Genomic DNA, 21,023 nt, shown 5'->3' with positions numbered 1-21,023 from the left:
TAAATCCTTTGGGAGAGGAAGAAAAACAAACATGTCAAAGAAATCTGCTTATTTATTCACCTCAAGTTTGACAGCTTCTGGAAGCTTCATTTGAAGAAGTCCTTGTCTAGGTGTGTCATTTTCCTTTTTGTTGCCCCCTCTCCACTCCTTTTCATCATCATCACTCGCCTCTTCTTCTTCTTTCTCCTCAGGCGTTTCACCATCTATGGAGAAGACTCTCGGCTCCAGCAGTCTCAGAACTTTACCCAGATCGTCATCCCCAAATACCCCCATCACCAGCAGGGTATAGAACAGTCTAATTAGGGGAACCAGCAGAAGCTCAATGCTGCCTCCTACAGGATCCCTCACGCCCTGACCCACAGTACATACCCCTGCAGTGAGCATCTCGACAGTGAGATGCTTCAGTATCTCCAAAGGGATTTCTGGGCTGTCTCTGCAGGCTATTTCAAGGTCACCATCTGCTTCTATCCCATCACTCCTGACAAAACAAGGAGATGAGAAGTGCATCCGTGGTTTAAGGGATGTGCTAAGACTAATGCTCGGAATGTCTTCTGGAGTTTGCCGACTTCCCCTATTAAGGACATTAGCAGGGCTGGGGTAAAGGGTGATTTCTCTCGTCTGATCTGTCATAGGCACAATGTATTCATGGCTCATCATGAGACATGCTGTGGTGTGGCTACTGAGGTGAACCTAAAGAATAACAAAAGAAATATTAATTTACGCAGTCTCAGACATTTCCTAATCCTGCTGTCAATAAATGTCAAGCAAAGAAAAACATGAACTCCAAACTACAAAGAATCACCTGAATAAGTAGCTGGTAAAATGCAGAGCGGAGTGGGCCAGGGAGGTGAGGACTCTGAATTGCATGAAGGACCTGGGACTGGTCCACGTGACTGCAGAGGGCATGGCAAACTCTGGTGTTTCCAAGGGTGCATAAAGAGCAGTAGAGGAGGAGGGTGTGCCGGTGAAAGGTCAAGAGGTCATCAAGTTCAGAGAGCTCCAAAATGTCAACAGACCTAGACATATAACCCATCAAACAGAAAATATATGGTCAATTTCAGTGTTGCTGCTTAATCAAGAACAAATTAATGCTCCAGCTGATAACCCACACTCAAATTTGCCAGCCCAATCACACAAATGCATATCTATTCCTGTTCTTTAACCTGTTTTCATCAGGGATCTGAAGGGTCATGACTTGCAGGGGCTCAGAGCACTGGATTCTCCAGCCGTGGCGCTCGTCTGGCCGATCTACCAACACCTTTAGTGCATTGTCTGGTACTCTGGTCCATGAAAGCAGGCTGAGATGTTGCACTTGAAACCTTGGAGGACACTGAGGGGTGGCATTTCTTCTTTGGCTGCGGAGCAAACCTGCTGATAGCGGCATCACATTCTGAATCAAGAGAAAGACAAATGCAGGCAATGGGATAAAAGGCCACCAAACATTTATAAAGAATAAAGCATGTTGAAACATCGATTGAAAAACAGAGTGAAAAAGGTACTTGCCCACATTTCTTAAATATGTTTCTTTTTTTATATATCATGTTGACAAACAGAAAACACAACGTTCCTCTAACGTCTTTGACATGATTAATAATGAAACCTTTACCTTAACGCGTCCCAGTTCAAACTGAAACATGTGGCTGGTAGTGGGCTTGACAAAAACAGCAGGAAACAGCTTTGTACTGGCTTCCACCTAAATAGTGGTGAAACAAATGTATGTAAGTTCAATAATGAAATCCAGCATGTTAAATATTATTTACCATAATTTATCGATACCAATGAAACAGCTTTTTGAGTGACCTACTTGATAGAAGGTAGCCATTTCCACTCCACTGGAGGTAAAGGTAAGCAGCCCAGTGGCTGTGTCAATCAAGCAGCCAATTTCCAACCCTGCACTTCTTCGACTCTGAGACAGGCCTGTTGCTTCTCCAGCACACACCATGTAACAGTTACACCGCTTCACACTGTGCAAAAGGATAGAAATATGTTCAAGAACAAGTTCTTCAGTAAAACACTATGTTGTAACAAGTGTAACCATGGAAACAATCAACTACATCTCTGACTGTAATTAGTGATTAAATTCTTGGCAAAATTATTCAGTCTAAAAATCAAATATTCCTGATGCACACTGACCTTTCCTGGACTTTGCCACTGTCGTCTCCGAGGGTGACAGTCACAGTGTGGACATAGTCAGCGTCAAATGTCATGTCATACTGATGAAAGTCAGGGGTCACCCAGCCTACCCACACATTAAACGGCTCCTGGCCTGGAAGAACCCTCACTGAGTAGTAATACTGAAACACAGAGAGGTCAGCTGGTGTCATTGTTTGGTATTTGCATTTTGCATCCCGTGTTCTAATGGTGGCTGGTGATTACTGTGCATCTACCAGCAAAGAGCTGAAGCACAATGTATGCATTTACGCCCTGCAGCACAATTTGTTCAATTTTAGTTCATTCTGAGGCAGCAGAGTTCCCGAATACATTTTGTTTTCTTCTAGGTATTTATAAGTAATTTAGAAGTAACAGTGCAAAAACATTTGGCTTTCTTATTTTTTCTATGTTCTGTGGTTATCTGCTTATGTGGGGATGAAATAATGATCAAAAATCAAAGCCTTACTCTGGAGCTCTGGATCAGGTGATCATGGTTATCTTTGTCAACTACAACATCCTCGAGAAGCCGAGCAGATGAGTTGCTGCTGACTAGGCCTGGTTTAGTCCTCTTCAGCATGAACCTTACAGACCACAAACACACAGATCCACATTTGTTCTGTTTTTTTTGTCTCACTTCATTTGGAGAAACGTCTTTCACAACCATATTTTGGTCATTTTGATCACAAGGCCGACTAATATGGAAACACCACATACAGACATAATTTTTTCTAAATAACCAAAACATTATTATACTAACTAAAGTAACGCTACTGAACCAAAGATCTGTGCTTTTATGCTTACTCTTCTATTTTCCAAATTATACAAATTACATTACATATTGTCGTAGTTTTAGTTTCACTAAAACCTACCGCTGTTTCAATCTTGATGTCTTGTCTTGGCTGTGATCCTTATGGTTGAGCTCATCTCTTGAGCCAGCAAAGCTGTGGGCTGACTTCATCAGCACTTCAAAGTCAGAGTCCACCTCCTCCTGCTCTTTCCTTCCTAAAAAGGACAATGGGCATTAATTATAGCAAGACCCTGGGGAGCTTAAGTGGAAAAACTCATCAAGGTCATAATGGTAGAAAAGCAGTAATCTGGATAACTGCAAACAACGGTTTCATTTTTCATCCCGCAACAGAGACATAATTTGTACATGTTGTGTTATGGCAAACCAAGCAAGTCCTCTGTAAAGTCTTGCTGAGTTCTCTGTGGTTAAATCGAGCAGACTGTATATATGATATGATATAATATCATCTGAACCTGGAGAGAGAGTGTTGGAGGCCACAGGAAGCACACCCCCTGCAGGGCTAGTGAGGATAGCAGCACATTCAACAGACATGCTGAGCCGGTAAAAGCCTATCTCACTTCCTCCACTGTGGTGTGCAAACAGCCGCTGAGAGACCCTCAGGCTGGATAAGGAATCCGTTGAGCCACTGGTTTTCGTAACCTTGAATAAGATTTGAACAAGATTTCCAGGATCAGTGCTGTCAATTAACCAGTGCTACAAGCAATCCTGGGCCCAACACAGGCCTTTATTGAGCTACTGAACAAAATACTTATAACCATACACATACTAACAAAACCACTAGATAAAAGAAAGCTTATAAACTATGTAAACTAACTTGTAAGTTGTGATCATCAGGTAAGATGGAAGTAAACTGAGGCTGATTCCAACTCATCCACAGGGCTGGATCTCTGGCCATGTTGACAGCAAATGGCTCATAGCCCTCCTGCAGGCCACACACACCGAAGTACTGCAGAGAGCCCAGCTTGCGGCCCAGGTTCAGCCTCCCCACCTGGTTCACCCCAACACTGACCACAGGCAATAGGCCTAGGAAATATAGGGAGAAACAAGATAGATAAAAAATTGAATCTGGTAAATACATTAAATATATTAAATCTACAATATATGTTGGACTATTTCAAGAAAGGGACACCCAAATTAAAAATCAATGCTTTGACTTATTATCTTAAAATTTAATAGACAGTAACAAGTCCATGCAATACACTGTGTAAAGTCAAAAACTCTTCCAGACCGTCTCCGATATCAAAGTCCTTGGCAGCCAGCTCTGATCCTCTGTCATTAAACAGCACCTCTCCATTGAGCGTGACCACCATGGTGTGTTCAGCCATGTCCACCAAGCAGCCCACCACATCGCCTCTCTGCCACGGACGTCCCAGGGGTTCACCGCCCTGATGGTACCACTGAGCCTGAAAGCAACAGAGAGACAATTTAGACAGAGACAGAGACAAGTGTGAAGTTCTCAAATAGGAACAGGAATAAAGGTAAAAGAACCAGAATGAGGTAAGACATTAGCAGGATCATTAGACTCAGCTCAACAAATTACATTGGACAGTACTCCACTTCGCTTACCTCCCTTTCCTTCATATTACACAATGGCACATATAAGAATAATTTTTGTTGTGCTTTAAATAATATGGAAATATACTGGCAAAAACTGACACAGTTTGATCACACCCATTGTTTAATCAGGGTTATACGTGCAGCTTGGCTGTAAGTGTGACCAGCTGTGTGGCTGGTCAAGCATCAAGCTGAATTCAGATGATAGGACATGGATGTGTAACTCAGATGCTGAGGTTAACTGTGCCGTTTGACTTTTATTGCTTTTAAGACGGTCTTCTTCTTGACCACGCCAGGGCCACGCTTCTGTCTCCATCTTCTCTCCACAACACCCTCTGGCATCACCAAGGATCACACAACCAGAACAGTTAACAAATATATTTTGACTCTTTATTAGCTTCAGTCATACTGTAATTCTGTCTAAGGTCTGTGGGAACCATGTTTTTTTTTTTCTTTAAATACACTTCAGTTTTATCTTGTGAAAAAGAAAATCCAAATTCGAGGCTTTAACAAAGTGATTTAGGCTTATTGCTGTTTTAACAACAACACAGGCCATGTGGCCATATTCAGAACTGTGCTTTGAACATCCCTCACCTCAGATCCATCGAAGACATAAGCCTGGTCATCTGAGCCGAGCTCTTTATCAGGGGTACAGCCTGGTCTGGCCCAGCCCACTCTCATACTCCCTGCTGTCAGTATTTCATATTCAAAATACCACTTCCCCCGGGTCACAGCATATGATTTATCTGGCCTGAACACTCTGCACATCTCAGCAGAGAAGAGACATGTCTTTGATAATGTGGCTGTAAACCCAAGAAACGGAGAAAACATGGTTATAAGTCAAAATAATTAATGATTTGCATTCAAGTCCAAGTAAACAGTGTGTGTCTTTGCAATTCAGTGCTGCCTAATGTTGCAGCATTGTCAATATTTTGTAAAATGGTGCCACTGACATTCTGCATTAGTTTTACCTAATATCAAGAAGAGCAGTGTCTTAATTAAACTTACATTAATTATCTTATGCAAGTTATAATAAAGGGTGAAATGAACTGAGCTATAACTAAAAAGACTGATAAGAGGGCTTTCAGACATACTCTGTTCCTGGTTGAGAGGCTCCAGGCTGTAACCATAAGCCAGCAGGGTACAAACAATCTCTCTGACACTCTCTATGCCCACTCTCCTACTCCTTTCATCAAGAAGGCTGTAAGGCACAAGGTACGGGCTCCGCTTCGCTTTCACATCCTAATAACACAGATGCAAAGAGCAAAAATGGGTAACTATATTTATCAAAGAACAGTATCAATGTTGGTCATGGTCAGAACATGCTGTTACTATGAGGTTTTGCTGTGTTGTGACAGAGACACTATATACAGGGAATACTTTCTCATACATTGAATTCTTCATTCTGTCTGAGAATACTTGAAGACTAATTTTGAGTGAGGTGACAAACAACATCATGACTTAAAACACATCGTTCCTCCTTAGCGGTGCCTGATCAATGAAGTAATACAGCACAGAAAATAAACCTGTTGGGCTCCATAGGTCCATCCCTGTTTGATACGCTCTCTGGCCCATACATTGTGATCATTCTCTGCCAACAAGTTAACCACTTCCTGATGGACGGGGCTCAGAAAAACCTGGCTCAAGTCTACTGGGGCAGGTCTATAACCACTGGGCTGCTCATACCTGAGACAAGAGAATAAAAAAAAAATGGATGTGAGTGGACAAGATCGGAAATGGCATTCAAAAATTATTATCAACTGAGTGGCTATGATGTAGTTGTACTTTAAAGGTATTCCTGAACAAGGAAATCATTCTAGTTTAACTAGGCATGAAAAATCAGACGTGGCAACTCAAATTTTCCATATTTTCCTATGTACAAGGGGCTCCAAACAAAATGCAATTAAACATAATTTTAGACATTTACATACTTGGTGGCTAGTCTCATATACTTGACTCTCTCCGCAGCATGGTCATCAGTCAAACCAATGTGGAAACTAAGAGCAAGGAGAGTCCTCCAGTGCAAAAACAAAGAGAAACATTCACAAATCACAAAAACAAGCACACAGAACAAACACTGATTACTCATAAGTGTTAAGTGAAAATTCTTTCAAATTAATCAAAAGAATCAAGAAGACTGAAGGTTTTATCTATTGTATGACAGGGGTAATAGACCTCACCTGAGGGTGTCCTGAGCCACCTGAAGGTTCTGGTTCCTCTCCTGCTCTGGCAGCTTGGAGAACTCCACCAGACAAGGATCATGCCTCTTACCCTCATCTCTCACCTGTTTGACAAAAGCTAAGAGTTTTCAACCTGTAAGCGACACTGCGAGGATGCAGGATTAGTTTCTTTATAATTCTAAAACATTAAAGGTGTTTTATATAATTCATTATTTGACATATGCAATGATTAAATAATGCCAGTAGTTAACTTCTTTTCTTACAGGTCCATGTGTCCATCCAAGATCAATCTTGTCCATTACCCAGAGTTCATGAATGTTCTCAGCCATTTTATCTCGAATGTCTTCAAGTTGTGAGGGTAATACTACCTATGAAGGTAATATGAGTATATTGGTATATTTCAGTGCAAACTGGAAACTTTTTCATCTGAAATCTCTGAATCAAAAATAAATTAGAATTTAATTTTTTTAATAAATCAAGTCAAATTAGTTTGACTTGACTGGTGATTCACCTTGCTAATGTCTACTGGTGTGGGAGTGAAGGTAACTGGAGTAACAGGTACTATGGGGCCGATGAGTTCTTGTTTCCCATCTCCATGATCCAAGATGAATTTCTGACATGGGTCTACATTTAGCTTGACTTTGGGGAGCAGTGCCTCAGAGCATGGAGCAAAACCTGGCGGTGGCAGGAAGCGAAACTCACCATGTCTTCCCCCAAACATAAAACGAACCCTGGTGTAAACAAATAGGACAAGAAAGGTTTTTACTGTATGTTCCGAGGTCTTTCTAGAAACAAAAACATAAATTCAGACTAAAATGCATACAGCATCCTGCAAAAAAAAATGAAAAATTAACTTTAAAGAAACCAACAGAGAAGCCATGCAGAACAGTTAAACACAAGCATATGTCCATTACTGACTTGACTCCAGCTGAGAAGCTGACCACAGGATAAAGAAGTCCATCAGCACCGAAGTTCTCAAACATGCCCTGCACAGGAAGACCGTTGACACGGAAAGATATGCAGGGATCACTGAGGTCGAGACAGCAGCTGACCACATCGTCATTTCTCAGCAGGTGAGGGAAGGGAGAGCTCACTCTGCGGCCCACACAGCCTACGATTCAGAAGGCACACCCTTTAAAGTCATCCATTTACAGATTTCTTCCTTTGTTGTTCGCTCTTAGACCAAAATGAGACATACTGTAGCAATGTATTTCTGCTCTGAAATGAGACTGAGAGGTTTACTGTGCTTAATTAAATGAAACCAACAACAATTAAAATAAAATAAAATAAAATAAAATAAAATAAAATGCACCCTATATCATACCATTTGAGGTTTACATTATGGCATAATACATTTTGGGACAGGCTTCTGCAAGGCTACGATTTTGTGACTTTATTTCATTCTGGCACTCATTCAGTATGACATGACAACATTGTTAAATGTTAAATTCTAAATCTCCAACATGGATTCACTCTGCTTTGTAAGCAGTGTTGTTTCTCCATACTGGACAAAACTAAAACGCAGTAAGCCTCTCTGAATTGAATTTTAATGTGGCATAAATAAACAAATCTATGTCAAAATCAATCAAGTTGCTGCAAGAACTGGTGCTGTTGCCTCTAATTAATTGCCATCATTTCCAATCTCTCTCTGTGTAGACCTAAAGAACAAACTAATATTTTACTTTCTCTCTCTGGATAATTAAGTGTTGCTCAACAATGGAAGTCACTTCTGTTATTTCAATGGCTGCTGAGATTTCAGGTTTTTCCTGTACTTAAAAGGCATCCATTCAATTTAATTTCCTTGTTGTCCCTTTTAATTAGACATGGTCAATATCCCATATACGCATTTTATGGCAGTAAATTAAATGCAACATGATGGATTTTTAATCTGAATTTGTACTCTTTGGTAACATCTCTAACATACTACTAATGTTTTCCAGTAGCAGTTCAGTGAGCAAGCTCCCATGTAGTACTTATACTGTACACTGAATCCTGTATGTCTTGTTTGATCTTATCCTCACCTGACCAGAGGTGAAGCCCATCAAATCCGTAGGAGCAGAGGTCGTCTCCCACCCCATTGCTCCCCCAGCCTTCTCCTCCTGTGGGCCTGGGATGGTAACTCTCAGTGGAAGCCCAGCCAACACGCAGGTGGGTGGGCTCAGATGTGAGGAAGGGGTCGACATGATCCACAACCAGCTCGTAGTACCACCTGCGATGCTGGGCTGTATCTTCCCCCATTGCTAGGAAGATGTTTGGTCTCATGCTGTGGTAGTGAGGTGTACACAGGAGGGCAAAGAGACATAAAATATCATGTTCATATGCTTGGCGCTGCCCATATCTTGCTGGTTTCTGGAAAGACATATTTAATACACTCTGAAATAAACTACACAAAGATCGAACCAGACCCATTCATCAAACCAGACCCATTCAACTTATTGTTAGGGGTTTTGTATCATGACTGACCAGAATGAATAAGGATGCTATTGCCCTTCTCACTTTGCTGGCAAGATGATGAAATTTGCCTAGATGGAAATCCTCAGCACCCCTTTCCCACGCTCTCTGCATTAAAGTCATTTTAAGTTGCATAAAGCTGGAAAATTTGACACACACTTCAAGCATCCATTAATACATTCTCTGTAATGTGGACCACTTTCCTTTTGTCATGTTAGGTGACTACACCTCCCTGCACCTTCAGAGTGATGTATAGCTATTGTTATATGTAGCCTTTATTTTAATCCTCAATGGGTGGGGATGAGGACCTGAAACATTTCGGTGATGCACACTGTTTTTGTGTTTTGTGCAATTATTTTGTTCATGCTGGTTATGTTGAAAATCCACTAAACAAAGCTATTAAAAATCAAATGAACAAACACAGAACCAGGCTCTTGTAGAGGTTCTCCTTTTGACCTTCCAATATCAGTGCTGAAACTAGCTCCCCAGAGATAATTTGGAGCCAGAGCATCAGAAACAATAACATGGAAACAATAACATGGAAAGGTACGTGGACGAGTAAAATCACCAATATGTTGCTCAAATTAAGTCTGACCTACACGGTGTCTGGAGAATAAATGCTAGTTCATATAGTGACATTAACCTTGTCCTTGACAGAGCTTTCATGACAGTGAAGACAAGAGGACAGAAGGAGGGAATTGTTAAGATGATATAAGAGATTGGATAATAATGGATTAGAAAAATGGATTAAAAAAATAATGGGAAAGAGAGCGTCTGGAAGAACAGGCAAAATGTGGTGGCTAAGAAGGAGAAGATGGGAAACAGAAAGAAAACCGATGAGATAAAGGAAATGAGAATGAAAGCAGATGTACTAATGAGGCATTTAGTTGAACAAGAAGTAAAAGCGATAGAGTGAGAAATGGCTGGAGGAGGAAGAGAGAGCTGGAGAATGAACTGAGCAGGTGTGAGGAATATGAAACAAAATAAGCTACAAGGCCTGAGGAACAAAATGGGCTGCTGATAGTGAAAAGCGTGATAAAAGAAGGCAGCTGCTGTGGAAGAAAGGGCAGATGGAGCAAAAAAAAAAAAAAGAAAAAACAAGCTCAAAGGAAAAGGAAAATGGAAACTGCCAGCAAGATCAGACTGGCACAGTGGGCCAAAATATTGAGAGACAGAAGAAGAACATGAAATATGATGAAACTGACTTAAAAAATGTCCAAAGATTAACTCCATTGAGCCAATTCCCCCTCAGGCAGCGGGTAACTTTTCCAAAGTTTCATTGGAAAAGGCTGAGATGAAGATATGTGTGCTTTGACACCAACATTACTGGTTTGATCTGGTCAGACAAAGGGATGCAGCAAATTAAGAGGCGACACTAAAGGAGACAAGTAAGTTCTTCAACTAACTCAAGTCCAGCAGAGAAAAAGACAAGAGCTGTACTGTGGAGAAAGCTAACGTATATCTTGTATCAAGGATGTGTACATATGTGCAGATGGAAAACTTCAAGGACGCTGAGGCCTGCAGCAGTGAGATGTCCACAGTTGACAAACTAAACTCAACACAACTAAACATGCAGAAGCAAGCATGAGAAGGGCTAGAGAAAAAGAAGCCATCATTCTCTAAGCGCAAACAAAGCAAAGGTTTTTAAATGCATTCTTTTGGTAAAACATATTTCTAATTTTTATATGTTTTGTGCAACGTTTGAATCTGATGTTTGTGTGTAGTGAATTACATATACAGACGAAATTACAGACAAACCTAAATGCAGGGGAATACAGAAAATCATTGAAACAGAAAAGAACTAGAAAGAATGGAAGACAGAAAAGAAGAAGAAGAGATGAAAATGATCTAAATTGTACCTGGTGACCTGATTAACCAGACGTGTTTGAAGCAGCAAGTCTCTGTCAGGCAGCAGGTTGTCACAGATGTGGTTCTGATTGGACCGCACTGCCACACCATTGCACACACACAGCGAGCACAGCACCTCCAGCACCTGGAACACAACTTGTCAACACTTCATCCAGCAACAGATCAGTAAACACTTGGAAATTATCCCACATTTAGGGAACAGATCAACCACTGCTAGCATAGCTGCAATACTTGTTTTTTATGAATTTGCATTGGTGAAAAACTGACCTTTTGCTTCCAGTACTGATAAAGCTTGCGCATAACTTCTCACAAGTTTTATTTCATATACACAAAAACCCCCTGCATACACTACCTTGTGGTTGCATCCATGCTTGTCTAGAAAAGAGATGATAGAATGAATGTGTCCTTCTTTAATGGCATTGAGTGCTTCAGGGCTTTCCACTAGGATACAGTGCAGGACCTCCAAGACTCCTGTATATGACAGTATGCAATTGCCCATTACTGCACGGAAGACAACCTGTATTACTGTTTTTAATTTCATTAGACTTTGCTGGGATGCTGAGAAAAGATATAACTAATGGGAGAAGCAATAAACAGCAGATAACAGTGTATACCTGGAATATTTCACTACATCATCACTGATATAAGTCAAACAGTGATACCTAAAAATATGATAAATTTAAAGTATTTTGCTACTTGAAAGCAGGAATATTATTTCAAATGTTTACAAATTCAACCAACCAGAGGAGGCCTCCAGCCGGTCTAATCTGCTGATCAGCCAGTCTAGAGAACCTGAGAAATGTGCACAGTTTACGCGGTTTCCCCGGATCAGAGCAGCTGAAGGGGAACAAAAGAAGAAGACATGAGGACGGTGCTCAGGATTCACAATACTCCGGCAATACAGCAAAACAAAACCCCTGTATTTCATGCAAAATGGCAGAGTTCAAACTAAATTGAGTCCACAGTACATGTGTGTTAATTCTCACCTAGTAGCTCATAGAAACTGTTGAGTATGGTCTCCCACTCTTCTCCTGTCTCACTCTGAGCAGCTTCAGCAAAATGAGAAGCATTACTATATTGGTGTAGATGGTCAATACAATCGAGGACCAAATCTATCACACCCTGAGAAGAAAAGGAGGTATACTTATGAAAGAAAATAGAGAAAATATCAAATTTGTCATATCACCGATTTATTCCTTCACACAGATTTACCTCTTCTTGAAACATGTTCTGCCGATTCTTTAGAGATGTCATGCTGTTCTGTTTAGCTTCATGGCCTAGCCCCTCCAGCGGAGGCTGGAAATACTTTATTAGATCCTGCAGACTGCATGTTACAATCTCCGTCGGCAGGCTGACAGAGGGTAGGTTTCCTTGCTGGCCAAAACCATCCAGTTTCCTTCAGTGAACGTGTATGAAGAATACAACAATATATCAGAGATGATTCATTTCTGGCCTAGACTCAAATTGCAACACCTCAAAATCTTCTTGTGGTAAAACAAGTCTGAATTTGAAACTGATTACTATGACTGGTTCTGGAGATGTTTTGTAATACCTATGCTCTAAGCTCCCATCTGAATCTGAATGTTCCATGTTGCACACAATATAAAGTCCTTTGAGGCAAATTTAGGATTCTGGGCTATATAAATATAACTGAATATGTATTATTGTTGCTTCAAAAAGGGAAAACAGATGGTTTGACAGAGTGTTGGAGCCACAAGTGATTCCATATCTCAGAGTTTTCTCAGTGCAGAAGAGACTTAATTATGCAACTGCAACTTTTTAAAAGCATGGTAGCATTCCCATGGTATTTTGAAATGTTCTTTGGGTATTGCTATAGAACTGGGTGCTGTGTACTACAAGAAATGTTTTTAGGTATTCAAGGACACACACACATACTCATGAAAATCACTTAGGACATTTTACAGTTGAAAAATCAACTTGTCAATGGGGGACAATCTTTACAATTCGTTCAGTTTATTCAAACATAGTTTAGCAATTCTGTACAGCAATTTCTTCTTACACATCAGCAAAAATATACACCAATACCTTACTCTGCAATAAGTCAATATCGGCCTAGCTGATTTATGAATCTGGCTCAAACAAGGAAATTCACAAAGCTTGTGGTATTAACTCACTCTCAGCTAGACATTTAGCTTAATACTTCAGCCTCAATACCTGTTAAGCAGGAGAAGACTGTAGCTGGAAACAGCAACCTACACTGTCAGTGTAACCATGTCTCTACCAGGGTGGTATCCACGAATAACTGAGGGTCTAGATATGGTGTCCAGTACCTGATAAACTGAGTGAAGAGAAGAACAGCACTCCGTATGAGTCTGGCAGTGTGAGATTCTTCCCTCTGAGATCGAGACAGCGTCAGGCCATCGTCCATGTGACCCTCACTATGCAAAATGGCCTGTTAAACACATCATTTGCAATTATTTCCTATTGATTCTTTCACTGTGTTAAAAGTGTGATTCAGTACCTTTTCACTTTTAGTATTTCTCAAAAAAAAGGAGAGAAAAAAAAAGAAAAGGACTGTCAATATAGAAAATTGAACCATACACCTTTCCTTTGGTTAATCAATAATTTACCTTCCGCTGAGAACTTCCCATGCGGGAAGACTTGGCATCAGTGGCTTGGTAGGTGAGCCAGAGCCCAGAGTTGACATGCTGGATATAACAAATGGAATCTCCATACTTGATCTCTGGGATCCCCATGCCATCGACAATAGTCTTTGTGCCAGTTTCATGCTTCTCCTGTAGGAAAAAATCTTTTATTATATGCATCACAAACAGATGAGCTTCACTGAAATACATTGGAAAACTGTGCTATACTGATGACCATCAAGTCTCCAGTGTATGGAACCCTTCAGATAATGAACTGATTATAAAAGTCAGAAAAAAAAAATCAGTGTATTTTTCATGTGACTCCTGACCTTCGAGGATCGGAAACAGAAGGAGGTTGTGTTGATGTCTGCCTTGTCCCGATCAACTAGATGCAGGCCTTTCTCCTCTGTAAGTCCCAAGTACCTCCCAGTAGTCACATGGCGCAGTCTGAAAGGCTGACCCCAGCAAGTATGCCTACCACTCCAACTGAGGAATATCAAGAGCATTGAGCTGTTTGTTTTTGTATTCCTTTGAAGGAAATTGAACAGTCTGATACATTTAGGTTTTTTTGTGTTTATCGTTGAAATGGCAGGGGAGCCAGCAGGAGACAGACAACCCTAATTCCATTCTGGGCCGGCGATATCAAACATGGTTCTGGCAACTCTGTCCAGCCTTTATGTGCAAAAAACAAGAGAAACGGAAATTCTGGACCCTGCTTTGGCAGTGACCAGCAGAAGCATGTGCAATATGATTACTGACTCCCAAAACAAACAAAACAAAACAAAAATCAACTACTGTGTGTATGTGTGCATTTTTTTGTGCAAATATTCCTGCAAATAACACTATAAAAATATTTTCGGTGTTTTTACACCATCAAAAGGTTTTATATGAGGTGAAGTATGACTTCAAACTGCACTAGAGCATATCATCACATCCCATGTATACTTACACAACATGCAGAATCTCAAGCCTCCAGAGAGAGCGGGCATGGCTAGAGACAGATCCAATCTCATAATGCATTATCCTACAGTGAGAAAACACACATGACCAAGTGTTCCTTGGTCAAAGGACATTTTGTGTAGCTGGCACGAGACGTGATTAGTCTTTTCAACAGACTGACCTTTGCAGCTCCTCTCCCTGCTCTGTGGAGGGAATTGTCAAACAAGCGTCACTGTGGCTGTGGAGTAGCCGCACTGTGTCGCCCCCCTTCAGGTATCCTAGAATTAGCACAACAGACACCAGAAGGGTCCTTTACTGAAAGAGCCATTTACTGCATCTTTGAAACAGGCCATTTGTTTCGCTATAACCAGTATCACAGTATGTGAATATTATGCAGTATCATTTAAGTCTGCATTTGAACATTTTTAACCATATTTTGGCTCATCGCCAACATGAGTTTGCAAAAACAGATGGACATCACATGTAGCTGGAATCACATTTCTTGGACACAACAATCAGTTGGATTATATCATTTTAGAGACTGACTGTTCAATATGCTTAGAGAGCAAAAGAAAAGAAGAAAAAAGAAACTTGCCTTGAGCAACTCCACCTCCAGAGCAGATGGGAGCGACACTCCAGAGAGTCTGCTGGAAGGCTGCATTAACAATCAGACTGTCACTCAAGCTTTTGTTGTCAAATACAGTGCCAAAGGACAGGTGCTGGGAAGAAACAAAATGGTCAAAAAAAACGGACTCATCAGCATTAAATACAGCTTGTGATTTTTCTACTACGATAGGTGTTATCATAAACAATTCTGCTGAACAACTCATCAGAGGCAGAGAGGACAGATTGCTAACTACAAAATGAAAACAATGATATATAAATGCTTGTTTTTCATTCTGCAAAGCTCAGAAGAAAGATGTAGAAGAAAAGCACTGGAAAAGAACACACATTCAATTTACCAACTTCAAATGTTTAATTAGTAGTCTTTTGTTATTTATTCAAATAGTTTAGCCTGTTCAACATTTGTTACTGTCTGAAATTTTTAAAGCAGAGTGTTTATCAAACATAGAAGAAAACACTCCTTTACTGACTCACCAGATATCGCTCTGAGGACACACTGACCAGTATGAGGTCATCTCCAACGCGCACTTTCTCACCCTCTGACCTCTGTCTAGAAGCTGGGTGTACGGTCCACCAACATGCCTCACCTGATCCACACACACAGAAAATATATGCCAAGGAAGGTTAGGTACGTTCCTAATACGTACCTGAACCCAAAGGGAATGACAATAAAGTTCTCTGCATCTGAATCTTCTCTGAATCTTTTACCGTCCCACATGCTTGACAAGAGTTCATTCAGTTACAGTAAGATCACAAAAGATTATTCTAATTATGTAAAGATAATATAGTGTTATTAAAAAATGCAAATATTTCATCATTTTACAAAGGTCACAAAACCAAATACCTGCTTTATCCTCTTGCAGTCCAACATCAAAAGCCAGCTTGTCAGCTGAAGACTGAGATGATGACAAGCAGCTGAGGTACTTGGGGTAAAACAACAGATATATATTTCAGTGAACATATGAACAAATATTTGGAAAAAAATTAATAAAACTGTCAGAAAAGTGAGACTAAAACCTTCTGATATATATCTGCTTTATATCAGGATGACTCACCATGCCACTATATGAGTGTAGGAACAACACTGCCTGGCCATAAAGGAGGGTGCGACGGCTTCCTCCAGCTCCTACCTGTAAAGCACAACCACAGAACATACAAAGACTCGTAGTGTGAGAAAAGACATTAACAGCAGTGTGAATATACTCAAAAAGAAATTAAGACAAAATGAAAAATACAAACAATTTAGACAAGGGCAAAAAAATAATTGAGCAGAACAGAGAAAAGTAAAGGAACAAAGAGTCATTATAAAATGTGAGCTTCATTTTGTTTGCTTGTTACTTTATGTAAACACCGGCTGTTCCAGCTTTATGATAGCTTATTTGTCTGTGCTATAATACTGTGCTAACCTTGTAGCTCCAGATGAATAAATACAGTCCAAATCCCTCTCAAATAAAGTCTCAGTGAAAATCCTACCTTATGTTGCAGTTACAGGTGTACAGAACAGCAAACTTAAGTACAATAACATGTATTTCACTTACAATTTCGAGTAAGGCTGATATGAGGTCAGTTTATCTGGCAACATATTCTGGCTGCACACAAACTGGAATGTGAACAGCACAATGACACTGATAAAATGTTTTAGGGAGTATTAAGATGCCTAACGAGAAATAAGAGACCCTCACCCCTGCAGCCAGGTGCTCACTATGGGCCAGCATCTCCTGCAAGGCTCGGACAGAGAGACACTGGGCCAGGACAAAGCCACATACAGACAAATCTGGTGGAACATTCTGGTGGAAATAAAAGGACAGTAGAGCATGTGTCACTGAGGTAGCTTCATATCTTGTCTAATCCCTCCACAGGCCAACAGTGAAATTAGCAGGATCACAGCAAATGGGACAGTCGACATTTGGAGCTAAAATCTGGCGCACACACACACAAAAAAAAATACATATACTGTAAAAAGATACTGAATAAATAAGTAAGAAACCTGGATGAAATATGAAATATCGTGAGTTATTAATTTAGAGCTGAATTAGTAGTAGGAAACTTTAAGAATATTAAGTTTTAAATACTTGTGAATTGCATACTATCCAGGTACAGTTAGCAGGCATTCATTAAAACTTTATCAAAGAGGTGAACTTGTCTTACAAGTATTTGTACAAGTTTCCATTATTGTAGCCTGAATATTTCTATACAATATATTTGTATGTTAAACATAAAAAAGATACAGCATTTCTAAACCAGTCAAATATTCTGAAACTTTTTTTGTGAATTATGTGCATCATTTTACACAACTCTCTTTTATACCAACTGTCATGAATGATAAGGTGTGACACTAAATGATAAATAAATTGCTCTGGCAATGAGGGAAAAAATCTGAAATCTTTGAGCCCTTTACCTTGCAGTTTGAGGTGGACTCAAGTCTGCAAAGTCTGCTACCAAATCCCTCTGCGGCAAGACAGAGCTTCACATGTTCCTCCTGGGAGGTGTAGGTACTCTGCAAAACCACCTCATCCCCCTGAGAAAAACAAACACAGAGATGACAACAGTCAGCAAACTTCTCATGTGCATTAGAATTACAGGTTCCCATATATGGAAAAAAAAAACAGCACATTCATAGAATGCGATCCACTTGACTTGTCTGTGAAGGCCTCGGCTGATAAGAATTAATTACAGACCTTCATCATGCCAAAAGAAAAAAAAAGCGCTTGGTGCTTCCTCTGAAATGTACTCTCGTCAGCATTTAGGCCAAGGTGCATCACAGTACTAAATTTGCATCTTAAGGCACAGAGACCCAATATATTGATTTGGTACTAGCTATCTAGGCCTTCAGAAGACCTGTAAAAACCAACCCCAAGAAATAAATGAGAGAAACAGTAAACAAGTTACATGAAAATATACAGTATACTGTGTATTCAAGAAGGTTTTAGATGTTGTTTTAGTTGAGGTGTATTCAGGAAAGACCCTCAGTCATACTGGCATGACTTGCATATCAGCATAAATATCTCTACTGTAAAAGAACGTACAGTAAATCTCTGTCACCTAAAATTTATCTTATCTTCATTTAAATGCCAAATGGCCCACGTCAAAGGAATTAGGCTTTCACATCTATTTAAGGAGCTGCAGAGAGGGACAACAGACGACTGGTCTCCAAAGACCAGTCAGGACACACCAACACCTCTCTCTACCCAGGCTGCATGCCTCCATATTGGGAAGATATGGCGCTATCTGACCTCTGATTCACCCTTCTTTCCACTCTTCATATCAGCAGTACCCTGCAGTCAGTCAAACACACTGCCCAATGCTGAGGCATGGTGGAGCACTTCACTTGGCTAGAGGATTCAGCTCTTCTTCAAGGTACATTTGGCAAGTGAAAACTCTCTGCACCACAAGACTTAATCCAAAACGGCAATTGGAAATGCATGTGCATTCAGCTGCAACAGGCTTTCAAAAGGATTGTTTGAAACTGACACTGGTATATTACAATCTTTACATTTCAGGGTTTCAAATTGGTGTTTTATTGTGGAGGTGGACGACGTTATCTAAAACAAAGACTACTTTCGCTACCATCATAAAAAAAAAAGGAATACACTGTCATGATATAAAAAACACTGACCTTCACTGCTATTTCATAAGCACAGTATATTTAATCAGTGAGGCTATTATGTTTCTCCTGTCATCTACTAACTAAATTGACCATGAGACAAGATTTGTCAGGATCTAGGTGGCTTCCCGCCTCAGCTGAACAATTTCCTGGGGAAACCCGGCATTTAATACAATAATGTATGGCACAGATATTTACAGTGTAATTTTATATTGTGGATCGATCTTGTAAAATGACTTTGCCCTGGGTACTGGGTTCAGAAACCATCTGCATCACTGCCTGTGTGTATGTGTCTGGTACCCACACCAGACACTCTCCCTGTGACATGCCCTTATCAGAGGGCAAAGATAACAAGCTGTGAGAGGACAACTTACAACTAGGGAACAATGATATCATCTTGCAGGCGATTAAAAAAAAAAAAAAAAAAAAAAAAAAAAAAAAAAGACATTCATGGTTTTTCTTTACTGTAAGGGACTTAAAAAAAACAACATGATGAAAACAGCAAAAAATCTAATTGAGGATGTGCATTAAAAGTAAAGCAGACTTATAAATAAACAGCCTAAACTTATAAACAGCCTTGGGCGTGCATCATGAAGTCACACTTTGAGCTCTGGCTAATCTTGATGGAAATTTTTCACTATTTTCTGAATTTTTTTTTACAAACTAAACCAGCTACTAATTAGCCAAGAAAAGACTAAAAAGGTGAATCAATTCAGAAGATAAACATAAGTTGCAGTCATATAAAATATCTTTAAAAGGAGCTGCACCTCAACCAGCTACATGTTAACTGCTGACACCTGTGAAGCTTGTTAGGTCAAATTAACTAGAAAAACATTTTTTCTGAGTTGACTAATTTCTCTTCCTGTTCATTGGTAAGGTTGAAAAGTGTCTGACTCACCGTCCGTAGAAACTGGAATTCGTCGTCGCCCTCTCCAGTGTCAGTCATTCTTGCGACATTAGACAGACTTTGACGCCGCTAGTGGCACCGAAGGGGACAGAGAGGTGGTCAGAAGAGGCCAGGCCAAGAAGGTGTACAGCCGTTAATGTGCGGGCGGAGTCTGGGGCCGACTTCCGGCCGTGTCTTGACTCCGCTGCATGCCAACCGAAGGAGGAACAAATGTGCTAGCATCCACTTCCACCCTTACGAGCTCATAGTTCCCCCCTGTTCACATATCTGACTCTCCTGCAACGCATCCGGAGTATTGATGTGCGATGCCACTTATTTTCGATCCGATAACAAGTAAATTTCAGGCTGGTACCAGCGATACTGATCCGACAGCATTACTTTGAACAAAAACTTAATGTGTTTGGAAAATCTAAATCAAAAGCAGTAACTATAGCTTCATAATGAATTGCGTTCGGCTAACTGGAGTTGACCCAGTTAGCCGCCAATGCTAATTTTGACTGGCGTCAACTATTAAAACTAAGTGTACACATTACCAGGAAAAAACTGAACAGCCAGTTGCCCAGAGGCTCTTTCGGTCCAGCCAAACGCTGTACAAGACTTTTTAGGCGATCTTACAATTAAACTTTATGAAATAAAAACTGTACCAATCCAATATGGTTCTTGACCATACTGGCTCAGATCATATGTGCTGAGATGTCAGTAGAGAGAGCTCACTTTTTTTTTTTTTTTTTTTTTTTTTTTGCAGTTTTAAATGACCTGCTGTGATTAAAAGACTGGTTACACTGGAAACCAATCATCAGTGATAGTTGGAAATGTACTGACTGCCTCAATTTTTGGCATAATTACTACCAAATAACACAGTTCTGCCCAGGAAACATCTTTGAAATTGTTGGGAAAATATTCAGAAATTACAGATTTGTGTGACCGAAATTTGCTACGCTATCATTATCCATGTGATTTTAATGATCTCCAACCCTCCCTCCAGAGCTGCAATCAGGTCAGAATTTTCACATGAGTAATGCTTTAGTCCTTTTTGTATCTGGGAAACAACAGATTTATTTCAATGAAATTTGCTTTGGATTGTGACGGTGGCCAGGGGATGAATGTTAATGTAATGGTGCCCTCCTGACTGACTCTCTTACCTTTTCTCTAACTAGCACACCATCAGGACAAGAGGTTCACTTTTACACAAAATATATCAAAATCTAATGAGCTAAGTATTTTCATTCTCCTCAGAGGATCTCTGTCCATTTTGGTTACATAACCTTTCTTTAACACCCTTGCACCGCAATTCCACTTCCACAAAAGATATTGCATAATTTAATAGCTT

The 21,023-nt window shown here is 40.2% G+C and overlaps 1 protein-coding gene across 1 annotated transcript in view; it reads right to left on the bottom strand.

The window, feature by feature from the left end:
- The window catches only part of ryr2b (ryanodine receptor 2b (cardiac)), a 57,545-nt gene extending 37,772 nt beyond the window's left edge, over positions 1-19,773 (bottom strand). The window contains exons 1-37 of the mRNA XM_041050384.1: positions 19,685-19,773; positions 17,581-17,700; positions 16,840-16,969; positions 16,238-16,305; positions 16,027-16,105; positions 15,657-15,769; positions 15,154-15,277; positions 14,740-14,836; positions 14,569-14,643; positions 13,949-14,105; positions 13,605-13,769; positions 13,305-13,426; positions 12,226-12,409; positions 12,000-12,135; positions 11,755-11,850; positions 11,366-11,484; positions 11,004-11,137; positions 8,715-8,956; positions 7,612-7,804; positions 7,205-7,424; positions 6,957-7,061; positions 6,694-6,797; positions 6,445-6,528; positions 6,040-6,199; positions 5,608-5,755; positions 5,108-5,316; positions 4,188-4,362; positions 3,774-3,982; positions 3,412-3,598; positions 3,021-3,153; positions 2,618-2,732; positions 2,134-2,294; positions 1,805-1,964; positions 1,607-1,693; positions 1,164-1,390; positions 803-1,016; positions 61-690 (exon numbers count right to left, since the gene is read on the bottom strand). Coding sequence (XP_040906318.1) covers positions 61-690; positions 803-1,016; positions 1,164-1,390; positions 1,607-1,693; positions 1,805-1,964; positions 2,134-2,294; positions 2,618-2,732; positions 3,021-3,153; positions 3,412-3,598; positions 3,774-3,982; positions 4,188-4,362; positions 5,108-5,316; positions 5,608-5,755; positions 6,040-6,199; positions 6,445-6,528; positions 6,694-6,797; positions 6,957-7,061; positions 7,205-7,424; positions 7,612-7,804; positions 8,715-8,956; positions 11,004-11,137; positions 11,366-11,484; positions 11,755-11,850; positions 12,000-12,135; positions 12,226-12,409; positions 13,305-13,426; positions 13,605-13,769; positions 13,949-14,105; positions 14,569-14,643; positions 14,740-14,836; positions 15,154-15,277; positions 15,657-15,769; positions 16,027-16,105; positions 16,238-16,305; positions 16,840-16,969; positions 17,581-17,700; positions 19,685-19,732 — 5,730 coding nt within the window. The 5' untranslated portion in view covers positions 19,733-19,773. The remainder of the gene's footprint in view (positions 1-60; positions 691-802; positions 1,017-1,163; positions 1,391-1,606; positions 1,694-1,804; positions 1,965-2,133; positions 2,295-2,617; positions 2,733-3,020; positions 3,154-3,411; positions 3,599-3,773; positions 3,983-4,187; positions 4,363-5,107; positions 5,317-5,607; positions 5,756-6,039; positions 6,200-6,444; positions 6,529-6,693; positions 6,798-6,956; positions 7,062-7,204; positions 7,425-7,611; positions 7,805-8,714; positions 8,957-11,003; positions 11,138-11,365; positions 11,485-11,754; positions 11,851-11,999; positions 12,136-12,225; positions 12,410-13,304; positions 13,427-13,604; positions 13,770-13,948; positions 14,106-14,568; positions 14,644-14,739; positions 14,837-15,153; positions 15,278-15,656; positions 15,770-16,026; positions 16,106-16,237; positions 16,306-16,839; positions 16,970-17,580; positions 17,701-19,684) is intronic.
- Between the last annotated feature and the right edge of the window lie 1,250 nt (positions 19,774-21,023).

The sequence above is a fragment of the Toxotes jaculatrix genome, chromosome 11 (genome assembly GCF_017976425.1).
Source record: "Toxotes jaculatrix isolate fToxJac2 chromosome 11, fToxJac2.pri, whole genome shotgun sequence".
In the NCBI taxonomy this organism is placed as follows: Eukaryota; Metazoa; Chordata; class Actinopteri; family Toxotidae; genus Toxotes; species Toxotes jaculatrix.
The sequence above is the reverse complement of the archived record's forward strand: the minus strand, read 5'-3'. Positions and strand labels throughout refer to the sequence as shown.